This window comes from Lemur catta, chromosome 4, assembly GCF_020740605.2.
Source record: "Lemur catta isolate mLemCat1 chromosome 4, mLemCat1.pri, whole genome shotgun sequence".
Classification (NCBI taxonomy): Eukaryota; Metazoa; Chordata; class Mammalia; order Primates; family Lemuridae; genus Lemur; species Lemur catta.
Window position 1 is genome coordinate 48,987,817 of NC_059131.1, and position 27,323 is coordinate 49,015,139.

The 27,323-nt window shown below is 37.5% G+C and overlaps 1 protein-coding gene across 5 annotated transcripts in view; it reads left to right on the forward strand.

Moving 5' to 3' along the window:
- The first annotated feature begins 20,046 nt into the window (after positions 1-20,046).
- The window catches only part of UGP2 (UDP-glucose pyrophosphorylase 2), a 51,767-nt gene continuing 44,490 nt past the window's right edge, over positions 20,047-27,323 (forward strand). Inside the window, exon 1 of one of the 5 annotated variants that reach the window (XM_045549718.1) lies at positions 20,047-20,328. Coding sequence is in view for 2 of the 5 variants with exons in the window: in XM_045549715.1 (XP_045405671.1) it covers positions 20,463-20,616 (154 nt within the window). In the remaining 3 variants the exon portion in view is untranslated. Of the gene's footprint in view, positions 20,329-20,447; positions 20,617-20,979; positions 21,337-21,650; positions 21,670-27,323 lie in introns of those variants that run through there. The other 4 variants (XM_045549719.1, XM_045549715.1, XM_045549717.1 and 1 more) reach the window with 4 other exon arrangements.

Consider the following 27,323-nt stretch of genomic DNA (forward strand, 5'->3'; position numbering starts at 1 on the left):
GGCAAGAGAAATTTTTAAAATTACAAACGAAAGGGTAAACATTTAAAGAAAATTCAATCTCACTGATAAAAAATGCTGATTAATAGAGTTAATTTTTTTTTTTTTGCCTACTAGGAAAGTTTTTTGTTTGGGCTTTTTTTTTTTTTTTTTGCTTTGTTTTGTTTTTTAGTATGCATACTCAGTTTTATCGCAAGTACTGTGAAATAGCCACTCTGTCTTCCTAATGGGTGACATTGTGACTCAGCGAAGTTTTCAATATTCATTTTGGGGAGACCTTGCTGAGTAGAAATAATGTTTTATTTAGGCTTTTTGTTGTTATTATTCAAGGATTGGGAATTCTACTCAAGCTCTATAAGATAATGCTCAGTTTAGTGTTTGAACCCATTGGACCCAGGAAGCACCTCGAACCAAAAGAGTTCTAGAGATCACTCTTACCTTTCTCTCATGGCATCTCTGATTCTCTCTGTAAGTCTATTCCACTCTCTTCTCTCCGCTAACTACAACCTTTACTTATATATGGTTTAAACATGTCCAATGCAGATTAGCAAGCAGTTCTGTTCAACACCACTCCAGAATTGAGGCTGATAGAGACTCCACCTCAACAGTGTAATTCTTTGATCACTGTGGCGGGGGGAAGGAAGTATGGAGAATTGTACAGTGGCACTTGCTCCTAAAACATCTGCCCAAAAGTGATAAATATTACTGTTGCTCACATTTCACTGGCCAGAGCAAGGCAGATGGCCATATCTAACTCCAAAGTGAGTAGGGAAGAGCAATTTTACCAAATATGCAGGAGGAGAACTGGAATATTTATGAACAGTCCTTATAATTTCCTCATCTACATCTTTGTATGCTTACTTAAACTTCTTGTAAACATTGATTAAATTTAAAGTTATTGTCCTGCACTATCCTTTTTTTTAAATTAAGAGACATCAGCAAATGTTATTGACATAAAATTATACAAATGAACACAAATCTACAACCCATCTGCATCTTGCTCAATTCAATGCCAGTTAAAAGTTCAGATGCATCAGTTTGGCACGTTATCTGTTGAGGCAAAACAGCTACTTATGCAACAAAAACAACACACTAACAAGTGTGGTGTCATAATACTGTACCCTATTAGAGGTATTTTAAGCAGTCCTTGTAACTTTTAGTTCCTTTTTCTCTTTTATATTTATGATAATTAATTCCACTAACAGACTATTTAGTGGTTTAACCCTGAAATAAAATTTTTAAAAAGTCTATTACTCCTTTCTCAGGCTTCTGAGTCAGTTTAATTGAAAAGTATCCTGAAATTACTATTTGTAAATATTTATCTTACTCCTGCATAACCAAATTAATTAATTAAATGCAAGTGCTGATAAGAATGAAACTGTCATCCATAACTCCTGATTTTAAAAATTTCGTGTTCATCAAAATGGTATCTCTCCTCTACTCTTTAATAAGTGTTATACAATTAAACTTAAAAAATAAATCTAGATTAACAAACATATATCATTTGTTTATCTTACATGTTGAAGTTCTCTGAAAGATTTCATTTGGAAAAATAGTCCAATGCTAAAATTAATTTTGAGAACTACTTCTGTAGACCACTTTCTTTGTCACAAATCCATTTGGTATTTATTTGACTTTTAAGTCTCTCCTATTTTGAAAAAGTCTTTAAAAGTGCAAGTATAATCTCTTGTGTCTCCTGACTTTCAGACTTTCTTGAATCTCTTTTCTTTGTAAGCCATCCTAGCAAGACTCACTAATCAATAAAATACCAGAATTTTAAAAGCAGTTTATATTTGTAAAAATTGCTTCAATAAACCTAGAGGATGAGGCAAGAGTTTATTTTCTACAATCCACTGCACCCTTGTTACTTGGGTAACAAAATTAAGCCCTCTTTCTGACTCTACATCATTGTATCCTTCTCAGCCCCTTGGCTTTGGTTTTATTGAATAAAACATGATAAAAAGTTCTCTTTGTTTTTCTTAGAATTCTCAAAAGATGTAAATATTACTATGATTCAAATGTTTCAGTCAAACCAGTTTAGCAGTTTTGTGGTCTTCTATGTATGTTGACTGCACTTTGGTTTTATTAGTCACATACATCTTTATAATCAGCAACATTTTATGATCATTGTTTCTATGATAACAATCTCTTTGAGAAAGTGAGCTGAGTCTACCATCTCTAGCAAGATCATTTCAGTTGCATAAGACAGACAGTCCAACTTAAAATGGCATAAGCAAAACAAAACCAAAAACTATTGGCTTATATAATTGAAAAGTACATGGGTAGGCAGAAGAGGGGGTCTCAGTTAAAGGGTAAAAAACTGGTCATCAAGATTCAGTCTCTCTTCATCCTCCACTATGTTGGCTTCATTTTCAGGCTCCATATGGTAGTCCGCAGAAGCTTCAGGTAGCCATTCACTCAAATTCAAGTTTAGTAGAACAGTAATAGTCTCTTCTCTGCTGTTCCTTCACAAGTCCCAGGATCCATTCTGATCTGAAAGGCCATTTTAATTGCATGTCCTTGGCTGAGGGATGCTAGATCCTGTATCAGTTAGGAATTGTTTGGGTTGCAACAAAAGAAAAATATAATAGTATTTCAAACAATGGGGAAATTTATGAAATCATGAACAAGAAGATTAAAGGCAGGCTAGTGCTATTTATTGAAATTCATCCTTTTCCAGTAATCTTTAATATCCATCTGGTGTAAATAAGTGACCATATATGTACGGATCAGTTTCTTGACTCTTCCATTTCCACTGGTCAATTTTTTTGTCCCTGGGCCATTGCCAATATGTTTTGCTTAATATAAATTTATAATAAGTCTTGGTATTTAGTGCAGCAAATCTTCCCCTCTTCTTCTTGAGGAGCATCTTATCTATTCTTGGGCCTTAGATTTCCCTATAAGTTCTGTCAAACTGTCAAGTTAAAAAAAAAAATCCAGCTAGGATTTTGATTGAAATTAATTTGAATAGATAGATCAATTCTGGGAGACTTGTTCTCTTTATGAGTCTTTCTACCCAAGAATATGCTGTTTTTCTCAATATATTTAAGTTTTTACTTGTGATTTTCTCTGTAAGGTCTTGCCTGATATCTGAAAGATATTACATTTTTTTCTTGTGATTATTAAAAAGTATCTCAAAATATTATTTTTCTAATTGCATATAAAATGTATTTAAAATTTGTGTATCAATCTTGTATTGGCCATTTTGGCAAATTCTCTGGCTAAATCTACTGATTTATAGGTAGAGTCTTTTGGATTTTCTATGTACATAGTCATCTGCAAACAATGACAGCATTATTTCTTCCTTTCCTATCCCTTAAGTTTTATTTCTTCCTCTTGTCTTACGGTAGTTCTTCTTCTACCTACAATCTTTCTGTGTTCTCATGTTAGATGTGTTTCCTATAAATTCCATTCAGATACATTTATATATATATATATACATACATTCACCTAGATACACATATTATCTACAATCTGATAGTGTTTTCCATTGGTGACTTTGGTCCATTTATATTTATTCTGTTTACTGATATATTTGGATTTATTCCTATTATTTTATTTTATGCTCTTCTTTTTAAAATTTTAAAAAGCTTGCATTTTATTCTTGCTTTAAAAAGTCTGTTCTTTTCTCTTTTGCTGCTATTTATTACATTACACAAATTTTCATACACCTTTCCCTCTGTCTATTGCATTTTGGAGTAATACATTCTACATGTTTTTTTTCAATGATGTCCTTAACATGAACACCTAAATCCTAAAATTAAAAAACATATCCACCTTGATCTTGAATAAAATAAGAACCTAGAATACTTTTCCTGTGATCACCCTACCCCATCATATGTACTACTACCATTAGTACTTTAGCTGCATCTTGTTTCTTGTCCCTCCCATGAATCACTATTATTGTTTTATACAATTAATGCTAGTTTAGATTTTCCCCACATATTTACCTCCTCCATCAGTATTCTTTTTGTATCTCATTCCTTTATTATGGTGTAATTTATTTAATTATGAAGTATATGCTCTAGCAGGGATGCTCAATTTTTGGTCTCTCAAATTATGGTTTAGCTGGGTATAAAATTTTAGGTTTACGATTATTTGCTCTTAGTACTTGGAATATATTATTCCATTGTATTCTGACTTATATTATTGCAATTGGGAAATGAATTTCAATCTAGTTTTGTTCTACGAGTGTGATAAGTCCAAGGATTTTGGAACTGATCAAAGACAAGACACGACCACTAGATCACAGTATGGCACAACAAGCTTTAATGGGTGGCACTTGGATAGGACTGCATGAGAGGGAAGTCACTTATAGGAAGAGACCTTCCAGAGGTAGCTGCATGGAGCCACCCTCTACAAGGGAAAAATGGTAATGGAATTCCCAAGAAGAGGGGATTTATACATCTAAGTGATGTCATTCAGCAGCAAGGAGGGGAATCTCTAGGTCACAGAGCTCCCAGGGCCAGTAAGCAGTTTGTGGTCCTTTATAGCCACAGAGTTTGTCTCATCTATGGCTAGAAGATGTATGATGCAATTTCCCAGGGTATGTCAAGCAGGCATGATCTAAGTGGCTAAAATATGCTTATTTGGGCTACATTTAAAGCAACTGGAGTGCAAGAATTTGAGTTTGGCACTGGCAGGCTTTGATCTAATGGTCCTAGCCTACTGTGAAGAAGTAAACAACATAGGGCCAATATGCAGGGGCCATCTTTAACCCATTTATGTAACAATTGGGGAATCTGTCTTTTCTCTCTGGATGTTTTTAAGATATCCATTTAGGGGTGGATTTATTTATATTTTCATGCTTCTTGGCACTACATCACCCGAACTTCCCAAGACTGCTCCCAACCCAAAGTCTTTGCATGTCCTAGAACTGCAGCTTGGAAAGAATTTCCTCCAGATATATTTTTGTCTTGCCTCCCCAACTCTGCTCAAATTACTTCAGAGAGGACTCCACTGATCCCAACTTCAAACTTTCTATCCTTTATCTCACTTTTTAAATAAAACTTATTACTATTTGATATTAAATATTTGTTCACCTTTCTGCTGCCCCTCAAAATATATATCCCCATGGGCAGAGGTTCTGTTTTATCCCCTTCTATATCCCCAGTACCTAGAACAGGACCTATCCTTAAATATTTGTTGACTTAATACATAAATGGCCTCTTCTCCATGTTTTATTTTCTTTTTAGGCAGATGAGTTTTTTTCTTTGTACCTATGTAGATGGGCCAAATATGTTCACTGTCAGATGGAACACTATTACATATAATTGATAAGGTAAAATTATCCATTGATTCAAGATATCTTTGGCATTGATTTTCTTTGTGATAATGATATTTAAAATTTTTGATTTCTCTTGCTTTCTCTTATCCCTAACTCAATCAGTTGCCTGGACTCCTAAAAGTCTTAAACTATTGCCCCTGCCTCAGCCTTCCCTCCCTTGAGCCTTAAGTAATCTTTTAAAATTACTAAGTTTAACTTTTTCTTTCTTGCTAATAACAGTAAGATTGCCTGTCCTTTTGTTTTTGAAGAAAATTGCCTAATATTTTTTTGTTAGGAAATATATATAACACTTTGTGTTACACAAACATATGAACTTATATTTGTATGTATTAAAAAATAGAAAGAGGCCGGGCGTGGTGGCTCACACCTGTAATCCTAGCCCTCTGGGAGGCCGAGGCGGGTGGATCACTCGAGGTCAGGAGTTCGAGACCAGCCTGAGTGAGACCCCGTCTCTACTAAAAATAGAAATAAAAATTATCTGGACAACTAAAAATATATATAGAAAAAATTAGCGGGGTATGGTGGCGCATGCCTGTAGTGCCAGCTACTCGGGAGGCTGAGGCAATAGGATCACTTCAGCCCAGGAGTTTGAGGTTGCTGTGAGCTAGGCTGACGCCACGGCACTCACTCTAGCCCGGGCAACAAAGTGAGACTCTGTCTCAACAAAGTGAGACTCTGTCTCAAAAAAAAAAAAAAAAAAAAAAATAGAAAGATTTTAAATTATTATGATAAAAGTAATATGTACATGATTTTAAAAAATTCAAACAGTACAGATGAGAAGAAAAATGAAAGATAAAAATGCAGGCAAACCACTGACAACTCAGTTCTTCCTTCAGCACTCTGTTGACCAAAACCCAACTAGGAAATATATTTAACACACATATATAAGGCTGAAAAATGTTTCACAATTTTCTTACTCTTGTTAGTGCAATGCAACCCAATATTTCTTGTTTTCTTATTTTTCTCCTTCTTCTAATGTAGGTTGCAAACTACTAAATTGATTTCACCCCCTACAATTTGAAAAACACTCACCTAAAGGTAGCTACATCAAACTGTTTCTAGTACTTCTGATAGTTATCTCCATAATTTAAAATAACACACATATGCTGTACTGTCACTTTTTGGTTCAACGCCTGACTTTTTAAATTGACCCTACACTTTGAAAATGAACAATGCAAATTTAGCTCCTTTACATTACTCTCTATTTTTTTTTCCTCTAGTTTCCTTTTTGCAATTTTTAGGTTACATTAAGTTATATTTCTTACTTTATTGCTTTAAAGAATACACTTAACCTATTTCTTGATCTACCCACTTTAGAAAGTGTCTCTTAACTCTTCCATCATGTAGGATTAATAAATTTTATCCTTTCACTTCTCTGATTCCCAAATGCCACTAGCTACACCACTATTTTTACAATGTCAATATTTATAATATTTGCTCTATTAGAATAACTGTCTACTGCATTTTGTATTTAAATTTTGTATTTTATTTTGAAAATTAAAGATTTCTTTCAATATTACAATTTTATAAATCTTATCCACTGCAGAATCCAGTGGTATGAATGGACTTGTGGAAAGGGAAATGTAAGCCATATTATTAAATCTACAATATTGAAGTAGAATGTTCTAGGTGTCAATGTCAAATGGATTCTCTTTTCTTATATGTCCATTGACTACTCATAATAATGTCAAATGTTAGTTTATTTTATCTTTGGATCATGGCTTGTGCAACTTTTTGCCTTTAAAGATTCTAATTGTCTTTCTTTGGTCTTGATGACAAGAGAAGCATTTGTCATCCTATCATAAATAATATTAAGGTTTTTACTCATGCTATTTCATAAAGTGAATCTACTTTTTCTGCATTCTTCTGAAATCCTCTACCTTCCCATTCTGTTACTATTTTTTTGTTTTGTTGCTAGAGAGCAGTGGCATCATCATAACTCACTACAACCTCAAATTCCCAGGCTAAAGTGATTCTCCTGGCTCAGCCTCCTGACATTCTATTACTACTGATCACCTTGAAGGCCTAAATATTTGTACTCCTGAAATATCTTTTTATTGCTCTCCTAGAACAGATCTTTACTGGGATCTCATGAGTGAGATCTTATCACTCAGACTTCACATTCCTTCTTGAGTTCTCTTATTATTTTGCTTAACAATGTCCCTTAAGCAAGAACATTTTTTTTAAGAATTTTTTTTTTCCTAAAAAGGTGTATAAGAGGTCAAAAAAAGTGATGAAGTCCTTAATTTATCCTCAACCCTGAATATATTATCTGTCTATAGAATTTTAGGTTCAGAATAATTCCTCACAGAACAATGAAAATATTGCTCTTCTAATATCAATCACCTAATAATTGTCATCTAATAATCAATGATGCTGATAAATGGAAAACTTCAGTCTACTTCAATTTCCCTATCACTCTACTGCTCTTGAAAAGGTAACTGACAACTTCTATTTGGCTGACTCTTTTTTCTGTCCTCAGTTTAACTGAACCCTCATAATTGGCCATATCTGACACTCTCTTCTCTGGGCTTGATATTACACACTAACCTAGTTTTCTTAAATAATTGGCTATTCTTTCTCATTCCCTTTCATGTTTTTCTTTTTCTATGTGACCTCTAAATGCTGGTGTTTTTGTGCCCTCTTTTCTATTCTCTCTGTCTTCTAAATAATCTTTTCTATTCTCTCTCTCTTCTAAATAATCTTTTCTATTCTCATGCTTTAAAAACTATCTGCTGACGATATTTCTATATTTGTATCAGAAGACTAGACTTCCTTTCTGAGCTTCAGACTCACATCTTTAAATATGTACTTGACATCTCTCTTGTATGTCTCCTAGGCTTTTCAAACTTAAAATGACCAAAATGGACCTCTTTTTCTAAATCTGGGTCTCCCTCACCCTTTACCATCTCAATGGCCTTGTAATTATACTCCTTGACTCTTCCCTTTCATTCACTCCTCATGACTCCTCTCTCCTCATCCAACTCACCCACCACCAATTCCTGTTATCTGCACCTTCAAAATATGTCTCTATACTCTAAGAATGTAAATTGTATAATGTCCCTTTCCTGCTTAAGATGATTAGATTGCTTTCCACTGCACTTAGGATAGAATCTAAAACTTATACAGCCAGCCCTCTATGTTTGATTTCTTCCTACCTCTCCAAACTCATTTCTTGCTTCTTGCCATTCTCTACTCACTCATTTTCTCACTCCAGCCTCCTGTCATCTTCTAGAATACATAATGCTGTAGGAGATCAGATTCTCTGGACTTGCTTTTCTGACTGGCATACTTGTTCTACAGGTCTTTATATGGCTGACTCCTTTTCATTCTTCAGATTTTAGTTTAAATGTTCAGGGTTTCTGGGTTTACTCACATAGGGATTCTATATGAATTAGAAAAAGGTATTCTCCTGGAGAGCACTGTGTGGGTTGAGATTTTAGCCCTCACAGGTGACAATCTAAAGGCCACCTCTCAGAGAGGTTTTTCTTGACCACTTTACAATATCAACTCTCCCTGTTATTTTAGACAATAGCACTGTTTCCATTATAGATTTTCATTCAATCTATAATTAACTAATTATTATATTTACTTGTTTATGGTCTGTCACTTCAATTAGGGCAAGAACTTCTCTGTCAAGTTCACTATTATAAACTTAGGACTTGGCATAATGCTTGGCACATGGTAGATGTACAATAAATATTTGTTGAATGAATAAATGAGTGAAACTGAGCTCTGAAATTTCACAAGAATACGAAAAAGAAAGTTTTTCATGGGCACATTTCACCTAAAAACCCAAGTTTTTCTTCACATTTTCTTTTACTCTTTAATTATTTCCACACCTTAAATCTTTCTGTTCTTTGCTTCCTGGAACCCCTATTTTACAGATCATAGGATTTGAGTAGGACTTACCCTATTGTCCCAAAACTGGTGATATATCAAGCTGAGTACAAAGAGTTATTAGGTATCTCTCATTTTAAAGGGAAAGCCTCAACAACTGGAATGTTGCTATTCCAGCCAGTACTCCAGTACCCCAGTACTCCTCCCCATCTATTCCCAGTGTCTATGAATAGATGATTGAGGAAGGGTAGTGAAAAAAGAAATTGTCAGCAATGTTGCGGGCCATAATACAGCACCTTTTCCATGGAGAGCAGGGGAGAGTGTTTCCTACCCCCCAGCAGATGAGGAATGAAGACTTCAAATCATGCCTTAAAAGAAGGGAAGGCCAACATCAACCTCAACTACTAGACACTTTTTAGGTAGCTGAATTGCTGATCTTCCCACTAATACTTTAAGAAGGAAACAGCAGAAATGAAAAGAGAGGGCAGGGTGGAGAGTAGGAAGCAGAGCAGTATTTACTCAGACCATTTGGTGTAGTCAGGAAGTAGGAGTTAATCATTAGCCAAATAACACCTTGGAAGGTAGCAGGGCCATTTTGCTAATGTTCCACCTAAGAGCAGTGTTTGGGTAAGAGGACCCCAGTAGCAATGATTTATCAGGTGTATTGCCTGTTGTAAGAGCTGAGGTACGATGAAAACCGGCAAACATTTTACAATAAGGGAGTCTTACTATATGTTTTTTAGCCTAGTTTTTTTCCCACTTAGGATATAGTTTGTTTCATCGTCAATATATATACTGCCATCACACTGTTTAATGAGTGATAGTATCCTTTTATATTGATTCTAAATGTATTCATCATAATTTAACTACTCCCTTACTAGTGGCATTTGAGTTTTATTCTCATTTTTATTGTTGAAACACTGCATGGGGACCAGGCATGGTGGCTCAAGCCTGTAATTCCAGAACTTTGAAAGGCTGAGGCATGAGGATCACTTGAGGCCAAGAGTTTGAGACCAGCCTGGGCAACATATCGAGACCCTGTCTCTACAAAAAATTTTTAAAAAAATTAGCCAGGCATGATGGCAGGTGCCTATAGTCCTAGCTACTCAGGAGGCTGAAGCAAAACAATTGCTTGATCCTAGGAGTTTGAGGTTGCAGTGAGCTGCAATCACACCAGCCTGGGTGACAGAATGAGACCCTGTCTCTAAACAAAATAAAACCAAACCAAACCAAAACAAAAAACCAACTGCATGGAACATTTGTGTATATACAATGCATATTCAAAGCAATGTATTATGCAAAAATATATTTGAAAATCAAAACCAATCTTTCTCCATTTAAAGAATCTCAAAAGCTCTACTGGAAAAGCTGATCTCTAAGTTTAGGGGCATTAATTTGACAAGGAAAGTGATAAAGGGAAATCTTTTCCTCCAAAGGGTTTGAGGAAGACAGTTTAGAGGTGAAAAATGTGTGGGCTGAAAAACACAGTCCCAGTGTGAAAAGATTAAGGGCAGTTCTGGGGCTAAGCAAAGAATAAATGAGTGTGGTTTGATTTTTGACACTACAATTATGGTATATAAGTTATCTTTTACTGTGTAACAATACACAGCATTGGATATAGTTCAGCTGCATGATTCTTCTACTGGTCTTACCTGAGTCACTCATATGGCCAGTTTGACTCTTTAGGCAGTTTGAGTAGAGCTAGATAGCCAAAGATGGGCTCCAACACATGTCTGGCAGTTAGCACTGTAGTACTGTTTGGTCTAGGGGGCCTCAACTGGAAAAACTCATCTCTACTTCAAGTGGCCTGTCATTTTCTAGTAGGTTAGAAAGGCCTCCTTTATGTGGCAGTCTCAGGGCAGTATTGCAAGGCCTCGGGTTTAAAGTTGAAAAGCTTTTTGAGGCCAAGGCTTGGAAGTCACATAACATCACTTCTGCTGTATTTTATTGGCCAAAGAAAGTCACCAGGCCAATGAAGACTCAAGGTGTGGGAGAAAAGACTCCACTTCTTAATAGGCGGAGTGACAAAGTCACATTGCAAAGGAACAGGAGCACAGGGATGGGAAATTATGGCCATCTTTGCAAACAATCTATTACAGCAGGACTTGTTTAGAAATATCCCCTTTTGTCTTGTAAAAGTAAATTTATAAGTTGATTATTTGTCATTCAAAACATAGAATAAAACTTTCCTATAGAAGTAATGGGAAAACTGTAATATCATATACCTATACAGTACTTTACAGTTTTAAAAATTCATTCATAAATTTCATTTGATAATTCATTCATCAAATTCTTTTGGGTGCCTATTATGAGTCAAGCACTATGATATGCTCTGGGGATACAAGGTAGACATGGTTCTTGCTCTCAAAGAGCTCACAGCCCACAGAGGGAAACTAGATATTTAATAAATAATAACAATAAATCAAGTAATAACAATAATTTGAGATTAATGTTATGACAGAGCAATACAATTAGTATCAGTATGAGCTCAATTAGTTAAGCTCATATTATGTGCCAACACTCAGTGAGATGATCTTTATAATAACTCTAAGAGGTGAGACAGGTTATTAGCTGTTATTCTCATTTTTAGGTGAGGAAACTAAGGTTCATAAGGTTAGCCAAGTAATTTATCCAGGGTTATTCAGGTTCAAAGTGGCAGAATTCAAAATAAAAAAACAGGCCTATTTTCCAAACTCTGCTTTTTCCAATGTATTCTTCTGCCTTACTAGACATCAATATTGTTATGAGTAACTGAAATAGCAAAAGCACCAATAAATTAAAACAAACCAACAAACCCTTAAATGATGGTGCCTATTTTGTGGGGGATTCTTCTGAAGGGACCTCAGTGTTCATAGCTTTAGAGATTGACCATACAATGTATAGCATACTTAATCTAGAACATCATCTATAATGTTGAGGAATTTTACTTACTTCCTAAATCTCTTTGGTCCGAGAATCTAGACTGTTATCATTTGGATTCACTAGGTTTAAAAAAAATTAAAAAAAATAATACATGAAGGGGTTCTTTAACATGACTATCTAAAGATAACAAAAAGGATTAGATGAGAATGACTAAACTGAATTTCCACTATAGAATCAACTATACTATACCCAGTTTGCTAAGCACTGAACTTAACCAGGAATATACACATCTTGGCCTCAAATTATTTTGGAATAAGAAAGGATGCAAATTATGAATAAACATATGAACAAATACACACACACATATATAAAATGTATGCCAATATAAATATATAAAAATACCTGTACACAAAAATCTCAAATAATTATCAGTGTGGCTTTAGTATTGTTTTATGCCTTCTCACCAGGAAACTTGTAAAATCCTCAGCCTAACATGGCTTAAGAAAAGTTTTGGTCTGTCCAGATCCTTTTTTCTTTCATCATCCTATTACTCCATTTGTGGCTTTACCAGGTTTTCATCCCATGCTGGTCTGTGTTAGAAAGATTTATATATCAAACAGCTGAAAGTCTCTGAATCTGTGATGTTCCAAATTCAGACAGTAGTCTTCGATAAATTTATTTCTATTATTTGAATAATGTGTTTTTAATTTGTTACTATACAGATCTATGCAAATCTAAAACTTCAGTAGGTTGCTGATCTCTAATGTTTTCTCTGTAAAACTCTTACTGAAAGTCACTGGTAATTGAGAATGACCTCTCTTTTTCTCCCAGCACTGCTCTCTGCTCCAAATTCTCATTTTTCTGATGTGCTGCCCATTGGGAGGGGTAATAAAGACCAAAATTTTCTAATTTATATTTTGAATGACATATCACTGTGAAGCATGATAGTGATCCTTTCAGGCAAGTTAGGAGCCCCTAGACTGGTTGCCTCCATCTGCTAGCAGCCTTTAGTAGAGCGTCCTGGAGGGTGCTCCAAGAGGAGTAGGGTCTGTACAGGTGGAGTGGACAATGAAAAACATCCAGTAGTTCCATAGGCCTATTATCAAGGTGCATAGCAGTATGCTCGGCAGTTGGTTCCTGAAGTAGAAATCCAGATGGTGGGATACCTCCTTGGCTGTGCTCAGCACATTGCAGCCAACATGGAGTTCGTGGATGGTGCAGTTCTGGTGGCTCTGAAACTTTGTCTTCACAGACATCAGATACCTGTGATTGTTTGCAGCTGAAGTGCCCTTTTAATGGCTTCCAAAGTAGTTTTGCTCTTAACTGATCCAACATGTATGCATATTTTATAAATTAAAGCTTTGTCATTATTTTAAAATACTTGTTAGAAAAAAGTTCAATTGGATTCAAAATTCATTTGCCTTATCACAGCAAATTTCATCATTGCATTTGTCAATTAAAAAATGAGCTGTTGGACTCTGAATATAATTTCAACCATTATGTTTTTGAATGACTGCAAAAGAAATGACTTTTAGAAATTTTTGTCACCTATTTGTGCAAAGTTTCTCATGGATGGTGACTGTGTCAGTTCCCTGCAGCTGCTATAACAAATTACCACAAACTGGGTGGCTTGTAACATACAGTATATTCATTCTCTTATAAATCTGAAATGAGTTTCTCTGAATGGAAATCAGTGCCTGCACTACTTCTGAAGGCTCTAGGGGAGAATCCACTTCATTGCCTTTTCCAGTTTTTTAAGCCTGTCTTCATTCTTTGGGTAATCGCCCCACATGACATCACTTTTTCTCCCCTTACTTTCATCATCTCATTGCTTTCTTCCTTTGTCTTCAAGTCTCCCTCTGCCTACATTTTATAAAGATATAGTACTTTTGATTACATTAAGGGCTCACCTAGATAATCCAAGATAATCTCTCCTACTAAAAACCCTTAACTTAATCACAGTTGCAAAATCCTTGTTACCCTACAGGGTAACATTCACAGGTTCCAGGGATTAGGAACTGCTTATCTTTAGGGACCATTATTTAGCCCACCACAGTGACTATCAAGAATTTGGGCTGTGCAAGATGACTCACACCTATAATCCCAACACTTCAGGAGGCTAAGGTGAGAGGATTGCTTGAGGCCAATTCAAGACCAGTCTGAGCAACACAGTGAGATCCCATCTCCAGAAAAAAATTAAAAAAAAATTAGCCAGGCATGGTGGTGTGCACTTTTTGTCCCAGCTACTTGGGAGGCTGAGGCAGAAGAATTGCTTGAGCCCATGAGTTTGAGGTTTCGGGGGTCTATGATGACACCACTGCACTCTAGCCTGGGCAACAGAGTGAGACCTTGTCTTAATAATAATAATAATAATAATAATTAATTTTAAAAAGAATTTAAAGAGATTATCATCTGAAAGTCTTGATCAGAAATTATGTATAACTACAATATTTAAGCATAAAATCTGATTCAAAAAGGTTATATTTAGACAGGCAAGTTCAAACTTCTCATTTAAATATGGGAAAAGATTTTATTTCATAATTTTATATAAATTCAATACTTAAAGGCCAGGTGCGGTGGCTCACACCTGGAATACCAGTGCCTTGGGAGGCCAAGGTAGGAGCATCACTTGAGGCCAGGAGTTCTAGACCAGCCTGGGCAAAATAGTGAGACTCCTCTCTACAAAAAATTTAAAAATTAGCTGGGTGTGGTGGTACATGCCTGCAGTCCCAGCTGCTTGGGAGTCTGAGGTGGGAGGATTGTTTGAGCCCAGGAGGTCAAGGTTATAATAAACTATGATTGCACCACTGTGCTCTAGCCTGGGCAACAGAAGGCCTTCTTTAAAAAATATTCATTACTTAAGATTTTACCTATTACTCTGCATTCACTGTAATTTTCATAGTTATATAGATAGATTTAAAAGGCAACTAATTCTTCACCAAGTCCATCCAATATAGATGTACACAGATTCCCTCTAGGTTACCCCTGGATGCCATACAAATATTATCATTCTCTCTGTGTGTCATAACGAGGAAAAGGTTGGGAAATATAACTCTACAAAGTTTAGGAAACTAGTACAATGGAAAAAAAGAAAAGCTGGGGGTATAAGTGAGCTAAGTCCATATCTATTATAACAGGAAGTCAAAATATAATGCCTAAAATCCAGAAACCAAAGAAATAGCAATACTATCAGCATTTGGAAATATGAAGGTAACCATCAGAAGAAAAATGGTTGCCTCTGGGGTACAGGATTGAAGTTAAGAGACAGAGGGCAGGAGAGTACCGCTATTCATTATGGGCATTTTGGTGCTATTTAGATTTTTTTTTAAAGATGTGATCCTTATTGAAATAAAAAATTAAAGTTCAATTTTAAATGGCACTAGAACTTAACACTAACATTCCATTTTTTCCCCTATGGTCTTTTTTCTCTAAATATGACATTCTTCTCCTTTTTCATTCTGAGAGGAAAAACACTGTTACTTTTTATTTTCTAATCATATTACCCACTGAATGACATGCAATTACTCAATTATTTAAGTCTCAACCAGAAGAGTAGTCCTGAGGATCTTCTCTTTAATATTTAGCTAGAGTGGTGGGTGTGAAATTCTTAAAATAAATTCCCTGAGACTAAGTTAGAAAACAGAAGTTCTTTATCCTTTCCTTCCCAGTGGTGGCACTGGCAGGAAATTTAATAAGCTAGACCAGAGGCAGAGATGTTTGGAAAACCATCAAAGGTCGTTTGATGGGATTCACAACAGGGAATCTTTAATATAGTTGAAAGAAAAAGAAAAAATAGAATTAAACTGAATGCTTTTCTATTTCACAGCTCTTCTCTATCAGGATTTCAAAGTCAATCAGAATAACTACTGTCATCATCTATACATATATCACTACAGTAAAGCAAAATGACATTTATTCTATCTTAGGAGTTTTTTTCTATTTCCAAGCCATGATTATATAATGATCTATGTTTATTAAAAACCCTGAGAGAATATAGGATGTTTCTTCATGTTTATTCCTCAGCCTACTCACTAAAGAGAATGACTCTTTTTCCTCTTTAATCAAGGAGAGGTCTGGAGATAAAGTTTGGCACATAACTGAGATACAACAATTTCATGGGAATCACCATTTCTCACCAACAGCCTCCTCTGGAGAACATGCAGAAGAAACAGGAAACTGCACAGTAAAGACCTACCTCCTTCAACTTTCAAAGGAGACCCTAGAGGGGAGTTATTGATAAACATGAACAAGACTGTGCATGTTGTGGTTAAACTGCATTCTTGTGATTACAATGACTTTGAAAACCACTTAGAAAATTGGCTTATCAATTTATAACTATGTGTAATGTGAGAAAACTGTTTTTTAAAGCATCTCAGTTATTTGAAACAATTGCTACCGTTCTAATATAAAATTTACATAACCTTCAAATATAATTTAAAAATCATACTGTGAACAAATGGAAGGATATGTCATAATTTAAATTCACAACTTGTTTCAGCAAACTTCCTGATTCATTAACAACAGGGTGTTGGCAACAGGAAAGAATGAAGTCTTTCTCTTCCTTAAGTATTTGGAAACCCCATTCATTTTTAGACTACTCATTCATTAGTAGTCTGTCTCATAATTTGATATTTTTTTCCAGTTAACCCTGTTTAGTTACCTTTTGACTTAAGTGAAATGCCCTATTGTTAAATCTATTCAGTAACTGGCAACTGCTGACTGAGTAACAGTGACCCCTTTTTCCTTTCTCATGTAGGTGGCCTAGGATTTAGATGGGTACAGATGGGAGCCAGTACTGAGTGTGGGCAACAGTCCAGTAGATAATTGTTGCCTGGTTTCTTGGCTAAACACTTTGGGCATGACACAGAAATTTTTGTGTCTATGACATGTTCCCTCAAACTGCACTGCTTTATTTTCTTGACTGTAGGGGATGGGGTAGCATAGACAAGAAAAAAAAGACCACACACATTGCTGATCTGTATACTTATTTCATACTTTAGCAATTTCTAAACCACTCCTTATTATATAATGCTCATAGTGGGTAGTTAGCCAAGCTTATTGTAAAGTCATCTGGGTGTTACATTCACTGCTATTATTCTGACACTTTGCTCCTGGTTCACATTCTAGGTGGAAATAATTGAAACTTAAGAATCTTTACTTCTATGTAATCCCAGCTACTCCGGAGGCTGAGGCAGGAGGATGGCTTGAAGCCAGGAGTTCAAGATCAGCCTGGGCAACATAGCAAAATCTCAGCTCTAAAAAAATTTTTTAAATTCAGCCAGGCATGGTGGGGTGTACCTGTAGTCCCAGCTGAGACGGGAGATCACTTGAGCCCAAGAGATCGAGGCTGCAGTGAGCTATGAACATGCTGCTGCACTCCAGCCTGGGGGACAACAGTGAGACTGTGTGTGTGTGTGTGTGTGTGTGTGTGTGTGTGTGCGCATGTAAATCTTTACCTCTAAATATAAATTAAATTTGTTATTTATGGTTCTCAGAGTAGACAGCAGGATACAATACTGTGAGTTAAAAAGATTTAATGGCACTAACCTAGTCATTCAATACATACTTATGGAATGCTTGCTATGTATCAGACACTGTGCCAAGCCCTAAATCTAAAAAAGTCACCAAAAAGGATGCTTAGAAATAGGGCAGCAGAAATTGTTTCCTTCTTGTTGATATTAATAGAAAGTTCCTGCCTAAGGAAAAGAAAAAAGATGTGGTGAGCTTGTTATACATCCCAGTACATGGGACTGAGTAAACCAAATGGAATATTCTCAGGTTTCTACGGGGAAGTAGAAAGAAGAAATGAAGAAAATTATAGGCAGAATTTATATCATTCTTGGATGGTAGCATATGGTATCAGAGAAAAATTGGCTTCCAGGCTTCTTTTTAGTTCACGAACCATCTCATTCCAACTCCTTATTCCTACATACACACTTCTTCCCAGGCCCCATCTTCATCCTCCTTTAGATCCCCCTACTCCAACTTTCTGCAAAGGTTTAATCTGTAAATCTATCTATGTTACAGATTTCTAACAATACAAATAAGCAACATCATGCACCTTGAAGAGATATTCCAGAATAGTATATTACGAAAAAAAGGATTAAAGACACACACACACACACACACACACACACGCACAGAAAGCAATTTTTCAAGGATTGAAATGTATAAATATAAACAGAAATAGGCGATTGCTTTCTAAGCAGGCCATGGCTCCATGGCTATGAACCGCCCCTTTCTCCCCATCTCCACATGATCTGCCAAGTGAGGTTTTTCCTACTGGCTCTGAGAGAGTGGGAGGCTCCTTTACAAAGTGTTTGGGGGTTCAGAATTTAAATTTAAGCCTATGTATAAAGAAATTTCATTTTACAGGGCACTGTTTTGAAAAAATATTCAGAAAGATGGTTTCCAGAGTGCTACCTCTCTAAAAACTAGTCCCTGACTATTTATAGATTTAACCACTGAAGATGGGTAGTTAGTTACTTTTTGGAGATTTCTTGAGGCAGCAAATGTACAACATCCTTTGGTACTATATCTCAATATTTAATCCCTCATAAATCAAGAGATCATTCTTAGGTATTACCAAATTCTCTTGTTGCAATTAAAACCCATTTCCTCTCCCTTAATCTTCTGTGAAGGTAGAAAACATAGTAACTGATCATCTTTTCTTACAATAAACCTGTATAATTAAAGACTCTTTATTTAACTTCCTTTATCTTTTGCAGGGTAAGTAATCCTATGGTGCCCAAATCTTTCAGTGGTATTTTATTTTGGTACTAATACTGATTGATAAATACTGTTTACTCAGTGTTAGAACAATTTCTTTACTGTACACAAAGGATGCAGAGGTTCTGATTAAGATCTTCAGTCTCCAAATGCTGTCATTAAACTGCAGACATTTGGATTTCTGACACTCTGGTTTTGTTTGGGGGAAATCAGTTTTGTAGCTGAGAGGTTTTGGGGTATAATCTTTTTGGATTTCATATAAGAAATATAGCACCAATCAATGGCTGTCATTCTCCAGTATAACAAATTATCATTAGCCTTTTCTGTTATTTGTTCTAATAACATTTCCATATGAATAAGTGAAACTAAAGTTCCTTTGTTTATAGAGAATGAGTTATTTAAAAATTCTCGCTTTACCTTCATTGATCAGTGTTGCCAAAGCCTCAAATTCTTCTGGAATTACTGTACTCTGTTTATTGGAAGCACTTCACAGAGAGCGCTGACAATTCACCTGTCCTAACACAGGCTGTTTGAGTCTTGAAGCGTAAAGTCTGAAATGCACCCACTGACACCCACACTGAGTCTTACAGGCAGGTGGGGTTGGCAATATCAGGTGCAATTTTACAGGCCCTGGGCTGGCCTTCTCGCAGTCCCCAGGCTAGCGTCAAGTTCCATCTTTTAACACCCTTTTTCCTTGAGTACTTCAGGAATCTAGCAAAGGAAAAGCATCTCTTGAAGAGTAACAAGCTCTTTCCACATTGATCATACAAGTAAACGCCTATCACAGCAGAAATCTCTGCAGGAAGAGGAAGGGGGCAAGAGGGATCGTGGTGGTTCTGGTGAGGGAGCCTTCGCTTGGTACTTTCTTCGACACTCTAAATCCCTCCTCTTGTTACTTGGCCCCACGCATCCTCACCCTCCCCAAACCAGATGTGGTGAGCACAGTGTCCACTGAGAAGGGTCTGGGTGGGCTCTCTCGGGATAGCTGCTGTGGGGAACTCAGGCTCCATCCGCAGAGCTTTCTTCAGTCCCTGCTAAGCGGGAGCACTTCTACAGACTGCGAAAATAATCACTCGTGCTTAGGTGTTCTCCCTAGCTGAGGTATCTGTAGAAGGCTGCAGAGTGTTACTGGTGAGACATCCCTTCCCGCGCCGCCACTACAGGTGCTCCTCCCACGCGCGGGATCCCAGCGTCAGGCTCGGCGCCCGCCTAAGCCCGAGTTCCTCGTGCCGCAGGTGCCCCGCCCCCTGCCACCTCCACACGTCTCATTGGCCAGGGCCTGCGTCCGCCTCGGCTCCTGACTGGCGGCCGCGCCCGTCAGTCTGCGCGGCAGGGACATTTCCGCATTGAGGGGGGCTGCTCCGACTGGAGGGGGAGGGGAGGTGTTTAGGAGAAAGTGGGGGCTTAGGGTGCTGGGAGCCGGCAGACGAGTGGGCAGGGGGGTCAGCAGCTGGACTGCCACCGCTGGCGAGCGGCTCAAGGTGTGCATGTGTGAGGGAAGAGGGGGAGAGAGAAGGGTGGCTCAGAGGTGACTTTCTCTCAGCCTGCGAGCCACCTTCCCGGGGCGCCATAAACACCCCCAATTTCCCAGCTGCTAAAGGAAGAGGAGGCAGGTGGGTCTCGCCGGCGGCTTGGGAAGGGGCGGGGTCGAGCTTCTGGCTACCCCCTGGGTGAGTGTATTCTCTCTCTGTAAGGTATAGGGCCCCTTTCACCGACCCGCTGTGTGGCCCTGGAGGCCAAATTTGGGATGCCGAAGAGCGCGAGGCAGGAGGGCAAGGATATCTGTGGGAAGGATTGGGGCCCTCCCTGGCGACTCCAGGGCCAGTGCACGAGTCCACCCCCTTGTTGTCCGGTGTTCAGTGCTGGTGGTCCCTTGATGTCCACTTCGGCGGAGGGGCAAGGTAGCCATTGGCCCCTCCTGGGAAAAAGCTCCGGCTAAACCGCCGCTCGCGGCAGGAAGGCGGGGAGCTGGAGGCCCCGACGGTCGGCCCGCCCGAGCGCGGAATTCGCAGCGCCTCCTAGTCCCGGGATATTTATGGCTGGTAAAAATGGTTGCACCGTTCCCCCTTTGCCGGCCTCACCCGCTTCCCCGGCCCGAGGCGGGAGCCTCTGGGGACTGTTTTCCTAGGAACAGGCTGAATACTGGACGGCGGCGCCGGGGAGGGGGCAGCTAGGGGTGCGGCCTCCCAGTGCCAGCTGCAGTCCAGCCCCGGAGGGCGTGGGGACCGGGGGGCGGTGAAATAGCCTCTGGAGGTCCGCCTCTTTCATTGATGAAATTTAAGTTCGTGTTGTTTTACCTTTTCCGGGAGTCTCCAGCTGGCCCTCATTTGTGTCAGGAGCGCAGTGTAGCCAAGAGTTCCCAAGCAGACTCAGTCGAACTAAGTTTGTGTCTTTTGTAATTGGGGAGGTTTTCCTAGGTGAATTTTTTTTTTGGCCAGTTTTAATTGTTTTGAATAAATATTCCCTTAAGTACCTAAACATAGGAGGAGAAAGAACACGTCGGTTGTTAAAGCAGGAAAGGGAGACCTACCCTATAGCGTGACTCCTCTAGAAATTAAAAAAAAAAAAATTACAAGCCAGAGTATTTTACTAAAACCCTAAAATGTCGAGATTTGTGCAAGGTAAGACGTGCTTCTTCTTATCTCCCGGGTTTCTTTAGCCGAATTTGGGTACTGGCAGTAAAGAGGTTGGTGGGTGGTTTGGAAATGGAAATGTTCATTTGAGATAACATATGCGAAACCCTTGTAGTTAAATTGTCATCTGAGCTGCCTTGTGCTGCTGGGTTGGCGTTTCAGATACGTATAATTTATTCCCCTGTGCCCTGCCGGGTTTAGTTCTGCCTCCCTGAAATCAGGTTAGTAGTACTCCGGCTCTCCTGGATAGTGGATGTAAACGATAATAAAACAGGATTTTGGCTGCTGATTAATCCGTGTTCTCTTCTGATCGGTGTCAAGGTACCTGTGTGTGTGTGCGCGCGCGCGCGCGGACGAGAAGGGGACCCGGGAGGGCTGGGGGAAGGCAAGTGGGTTTTGCCAGGACTGTTGGAGAAGCTTTAGTGTTCTCTGCTTCTGCTCCGTTTGTGTGTACGTGGTTTGAGTCTCAGATTCATTTATTGCGAAACTGGGAGTAGCCTGTAGAAGCTGGAGGTCATTTCAGCCGGAGAAATGACTTTGCTGCATTGCTGTGTTTATTTTTTTCCTTTTTTGAAATATGAAAGATGATTAAGGTTTCTTTGAAATTTGAAAATTGCTTTCTAAATGCCGCATGTTTATTAAAAAAGGGTTAGGTGATGCCCATTAACTGAGCTAAGCAGTAACATTGCGTGTATGTGTGAATGTATGTATGGTGTGTACATTGAAACTGGCGCTGCCTTAAACCTCTGTCACAAATTTGTGGTAAGATTTGCCTTCTGGTACAAGTAAGCCCTTTCCTCCCAGACTGCAGCTTGTGAAGGTTCAGCCATCTTGATGAACACACATCTAGTAAAGTTCACACCACTTAATGTGCTTGTCGATAAATGTGGGTGTACTTTGTAAAAAAAAGTTGTCAGTAATGGTCATCACTTGACCCTGGGAATAAAATGCCTTAGTGAGTTCTACATCACTTTATTAACTCTTCTTTAAATTTTGTATGGTAGATTAGAGTAAGAGAACTTGATTGCCTGCATTATTATGGAAACAGATGGGACAGTATGTCAGCCTTTAGCACTAAGCTCAGAAATGTCACTTGTCATTAGACTTTCAAATCCATGCTATACCTTATATGTGGTAAGAGATGCTTCATACCTTCTGAGTGAATAAATGTCTTATTCAAGAATAGAAAGATAAAGATAAATGTTGGAAATGTACTGGTTTTGTAACAACAATATTCAATTCTCATAAAGCCTGTATTTTGCAAGAATGTGCCAGAAAAAAGTGCACAAGTCGCCTCTCTTTAAAAGTTAGGAATATTATTAAACTTAAGGTGTTCTGTGTAGTTATGCTTAGGATTGCTTGCAGAGTTGATGAGTATTGACTGCTTTCACAGCCTGCTGCTAAGGTTTACCATCCCCAGGAGATTCAAAATCAAGTGGCAGTACTTAAGGATTGCTTTCTATGTGTGTTATTACTTTGTCATCTGCTTTTTTAAAAAATAAGCTTTTTATTTTGGAATACTTATAGATTTATAGAAAAGTTGGACATTTTTCAAATCTAAGAAGTTAACATAGGTACATTACTATGAACTAAACTACATACTTCATTTAGATTACTTTTTCTATGATTCAATCCAAGATACCACGTTGCATTTAGTTGCCATCCACTTTTTTTTTTTAAAGAAATGGAGTCTTGCTATGTTGCCCAGGCTGGAGTGCAGTGGTTATTCACAGGTGCAATGATAGCACATTACAGCCTTGAACTCCTGGCCTCAAGTGATCTTCCCTCCTCAATCTCCTACAAGTGTGTGCCACTGTGTCCGCAGCTGCCATGCATTTTTACTTTAAGTGGTAGTTTTCGTTTTAAACTGGCAGTTTTGCACAAAAAGATAATACCTCACCCCTCCATTTTTTTTTAACATAATTGTGCTCCTGTTTATCATTGTTTAAATTTTGTAGTTTAAGTGTGAACCCTCTATATGTTTAACTCTGCTGCTGTTATAAATGATAAACCTAATTGGCTAATGACACAGCTGTCTCCACATATCAGTTTTCAAGTGTAAGGGCTGGAATTTTTGGTTTTGATTTTTTTTTTTAAGTAAATCGAATTCTTTGATCTTTGTTGCAGAACTTGTTGATATTTCCACTCATTGGCACTTAGCTCATGCTACTTTATAGTCGAAAGAGTTAACAAATATTAGGCTTCTGTGTTTTCTCATTAAGCTTGGTAAGAGCCCTAAGAGGTAGTAGATTTTTATCATGCCCTTACAGCTCAGGAAAGTTAAGTTCTTGTCCAAAGTTCACAGCTAGTAAGAAACACTGACATTCATCGATGAATGTGCATAAAACCCTTGTTCTTTCTAATACCTTTTGTTGCTTCTAACATTAAAAACTATGAAAATGGCCTGTTTCTCCACCTAGACTGTCAGTTCCCTTTGGGCAAAGATAGTATTATCCCTGAGGAAGTACAGTGTTTTGTAAATGGTGGATACTCTAAAAGAATGTTTTGTGGATGACAAATGAAAAACTCACAACTTAGCACTTTCCAAATACTTTTTAGTAGGTTAGCCAACATTTTGGGTTGTAGTTTTTATAACACCTCTTAGATTATATAAATCTCGAGAAAGATTGAATGATTTGAATCCTGTTACTAACAGGTGATCTTAGACACATACTTTTTGAATCTCAGTTTCCACCTATATAAATATTGGATATTTATGCTTGTGCTTCAGGGTTTTTGAGAAGCTGAAATGAGATGAATTATGTGAATGTGCTATGCACATATAGGTAGCCAGTAAATTTTACTTTTCTTTCCTAAAATGATGGTGGCCTTTCAGATAGCATCACCACCAGAAGCATAACCACGTCATCAACATAAATAAACAGAAACAAGGCAGGCATGACAGTTCTTTATTTTCCTATTCTAGGTTTGATGTTTAGACCTGGGCACTTGGGAGTTGATATGTTTAAAAAAAAAAGGTGCAGGGGTGGGATTGTGGGGTAGGGTGAAGCTTGGACAGTATGAGGGTGAATATAAGTTTTCATTTCAGTCCAGTCAATAAAAAATATTTGAACTCCTACTATGTGCAGTGCACTGTATTGGGATTTGTGGTATATCCCTTCCGATGGATACTTAAAGTTCAGCAGATCTGAGTATTATACCTATGTGTTGTGCCCACGTGGCTTTGAATGTCATAGAACATGGGGTTGCTATACTAGAATCTCTTTCCCCAAATCTAGGCAATGTGCTTTATAGGAAAGCTGGGCATCTCCATCTTCAAACATGTTGACCATTAGCTATTAGGGGAAATGCTCAATTAATGAAAATACTTAATGTCAGTAGACAGGAGAGTTCTCAGTATATATTCCTTGGCCAAAAGAACATTCAGCTTTCTTTGGTTATCTCCCCAAATCTTAAGGTTGCTTCTCATAGGAAGGATCTTCTTTACTGGATCTGCAGCATAATTCCTAGCTGGTGTATTCTGCTCTCAGGTCACCTTCTGCCTGTCTATGACCTTTCTTCTGCAGCTGCTGGTTTTCTCTGCCCCAGGGCTTGTGCAGGGTGTTCAGTTATTCTAAATAAGTGTGAGTACCTAGCTAAGTGAGGAGGGGCTCCCTGTCACAGTTGTGGGGGGTGTCCATCAGCAGCTGTGTTTTTTTGCCAGGTTTGTCAGTGGGTGCCATTTGGCATTTTGCCTTTAAAAAGTTCTGAGAGCTAAGGGGTAATCTCCCTAAATGTTTTGAAACTTATAAATAGTGGAGAGACTAATGTTGTCTAGCCAGCTAAGGCCACATTAGGTGCTTACGCTGTAATATTAGAGGCACTGTTTTTTTTTAAACTGTTTTTAATATGCCATTATCTATCTAAATTATGTAAGAGTGTCCCTAATGTTCTTAAATTGAGGTACTTTCTTATATTTCAGGGAAAACCATTGAAGTAATTCTGTGTCACTTTAAAAATATTCAAGGCCTATCAACTTTCCTATTTGTTAGAATTCTTTTTGTGCCTTTTTTTGGTGACTCCTGTTTGGTAGATGGCAGCTAGCCAGGGAAGATTACTGAGCTAATTATAACCGGAGGGGTCTCAGATGAATATAGGGATGAGAAGCATTCTGGGACCTGGTTCTTCAAAAATCCTAAAACCAAATTTAGCCTGTTGATGATTATGTAGATGACTAGGATGCTTCTAGTACAGGGGGATAGTGGCATGGCTTTGAGTCAGGAATATAGGCATGAGAGTAATGACTAAGGCATACCCCTCATTTTTAAAGATGTGGTTTAGGATTTATTATGTTGCTCTTAGAGAGAGAGGGATTTAGTTAAATTCAGAGTCACAGTTAAATGTAAAATTTGAATTCAAAATGAAGAGTTGAGCTGATGAAAACTTTATTGACTGTTTTCCAGCATGACCTTGTAATCTCTGTGGTTAAATTGCCCTTGTTTTTGCTAATTCAGCCTTTCTTCTAATAATATGGATGATTTTCATTTGTGAAAGCCTATTGAGAAAAAAAATTGCCAAGGAGCATTAGAGAAATAGGAAATATTAACTGGTATACACTTCTTGGAAGTGCCACTTTAATATTCTGAAGTGAATTGAATAATATTGAAAAGTAACTTTAAAAAGAAAATACTCTAAGTTGTTATTTTGGACAGTAGGTATTTTCTTGTAATATTACTTCACAATGACCATTCTCTTTGTGTGTGTATTCTTTTTTTTCTTCATAGATAAATTGTAGCACCCGTAATTAAAATAATGGGGTACTTAAGATTGTGAGAGAACTTAGCCTAATGAAAATATTCTAGATAAAAGAACAATATACTATAGTTTTTAAGTTTCCACCAAATTATATTTGGTACTTTTTGCAGAAGTACATATATCATGAGTTCTCAGAAAGTCAGATATATTCACTACTGAGAAATTAATATAAACAAATATTTGAAAGTCAAACTGGATTATCTGTGAAAATGAATAAGGATTAACTGTGTTAACTTTCTCTAATGGCAGGCAGGCTGTTAGCCAGCATTTATACCATTGGAGAAAATTGCAGCAATATTAGAATAAATTTATGGGGGAGATCCTCTGAGGATTTGGGATTTAATGGATGAGAATATATGTTTCACTTACAACCCTTTTGGTTACCTGGAATCTCTTTAGAAATTGGAATTTTTGTAAAGACTGTTGCCCTTTCAACACAACCTACAATTTCTTTTCTGATTTATCATATTTTGGACTTGGAGTAATAGTGTTTGAATTGTGGACTTCTTAGTCTTGGTAACTTGGTAGATTGTTCAGAAACAATGACTGATAATTGAAGTTGTATTTCTTAGATCTCTAAAGTTCTACTACAAGGCATGTATCTTTCTATTAATAACTTATTAAAGTCTTTGAAAGTTGGCTTGTTAAGCGATGGAAACAAAATTAAACTTTTTGTGTTTTTTGATTAGGCAGCTTATGTGTGAGAAAAGAGAGACTTCATTGGAAAGCTGTTTCCCTGTTCTCTTGATTGGTGATGCAGGCATCTCTTTTAATTTGTTGCAAAGTAATTGTCTAGGACTCAAATTCTGCCTCTGCCAACAGTTCCATTGTTTATTTTTCTCAGTCCATTGCCAAATGAAATCGATTGTGCCCCCAAACCATTTTGACAATTAAGGATTGTTTTTGAGAAACATGGAGAAATTGGCTATGTATGTTAGTTAACTTACATACACAATAAAATGTTTCATTTCCCAAAACATTTCTAGATATTTGTTTTTTTATGTAAATCAAGAGAATTCCCTGTTTCTCTGTGATTTCACTTGTATCCTAAAAAAAAAGCCATTCATGGTATTCATGGACCTGAAATTATGGTATTATGCTCAGTGTACTTTTTACTTGCTAGTCACCAGTAAAAATACTATTTTAGGGGACACTCCCTCTGACAATAGCTCTCCTTGCTCCTTGGCCACAGTGACAAGGTGATTGGACTTTGTATTTTT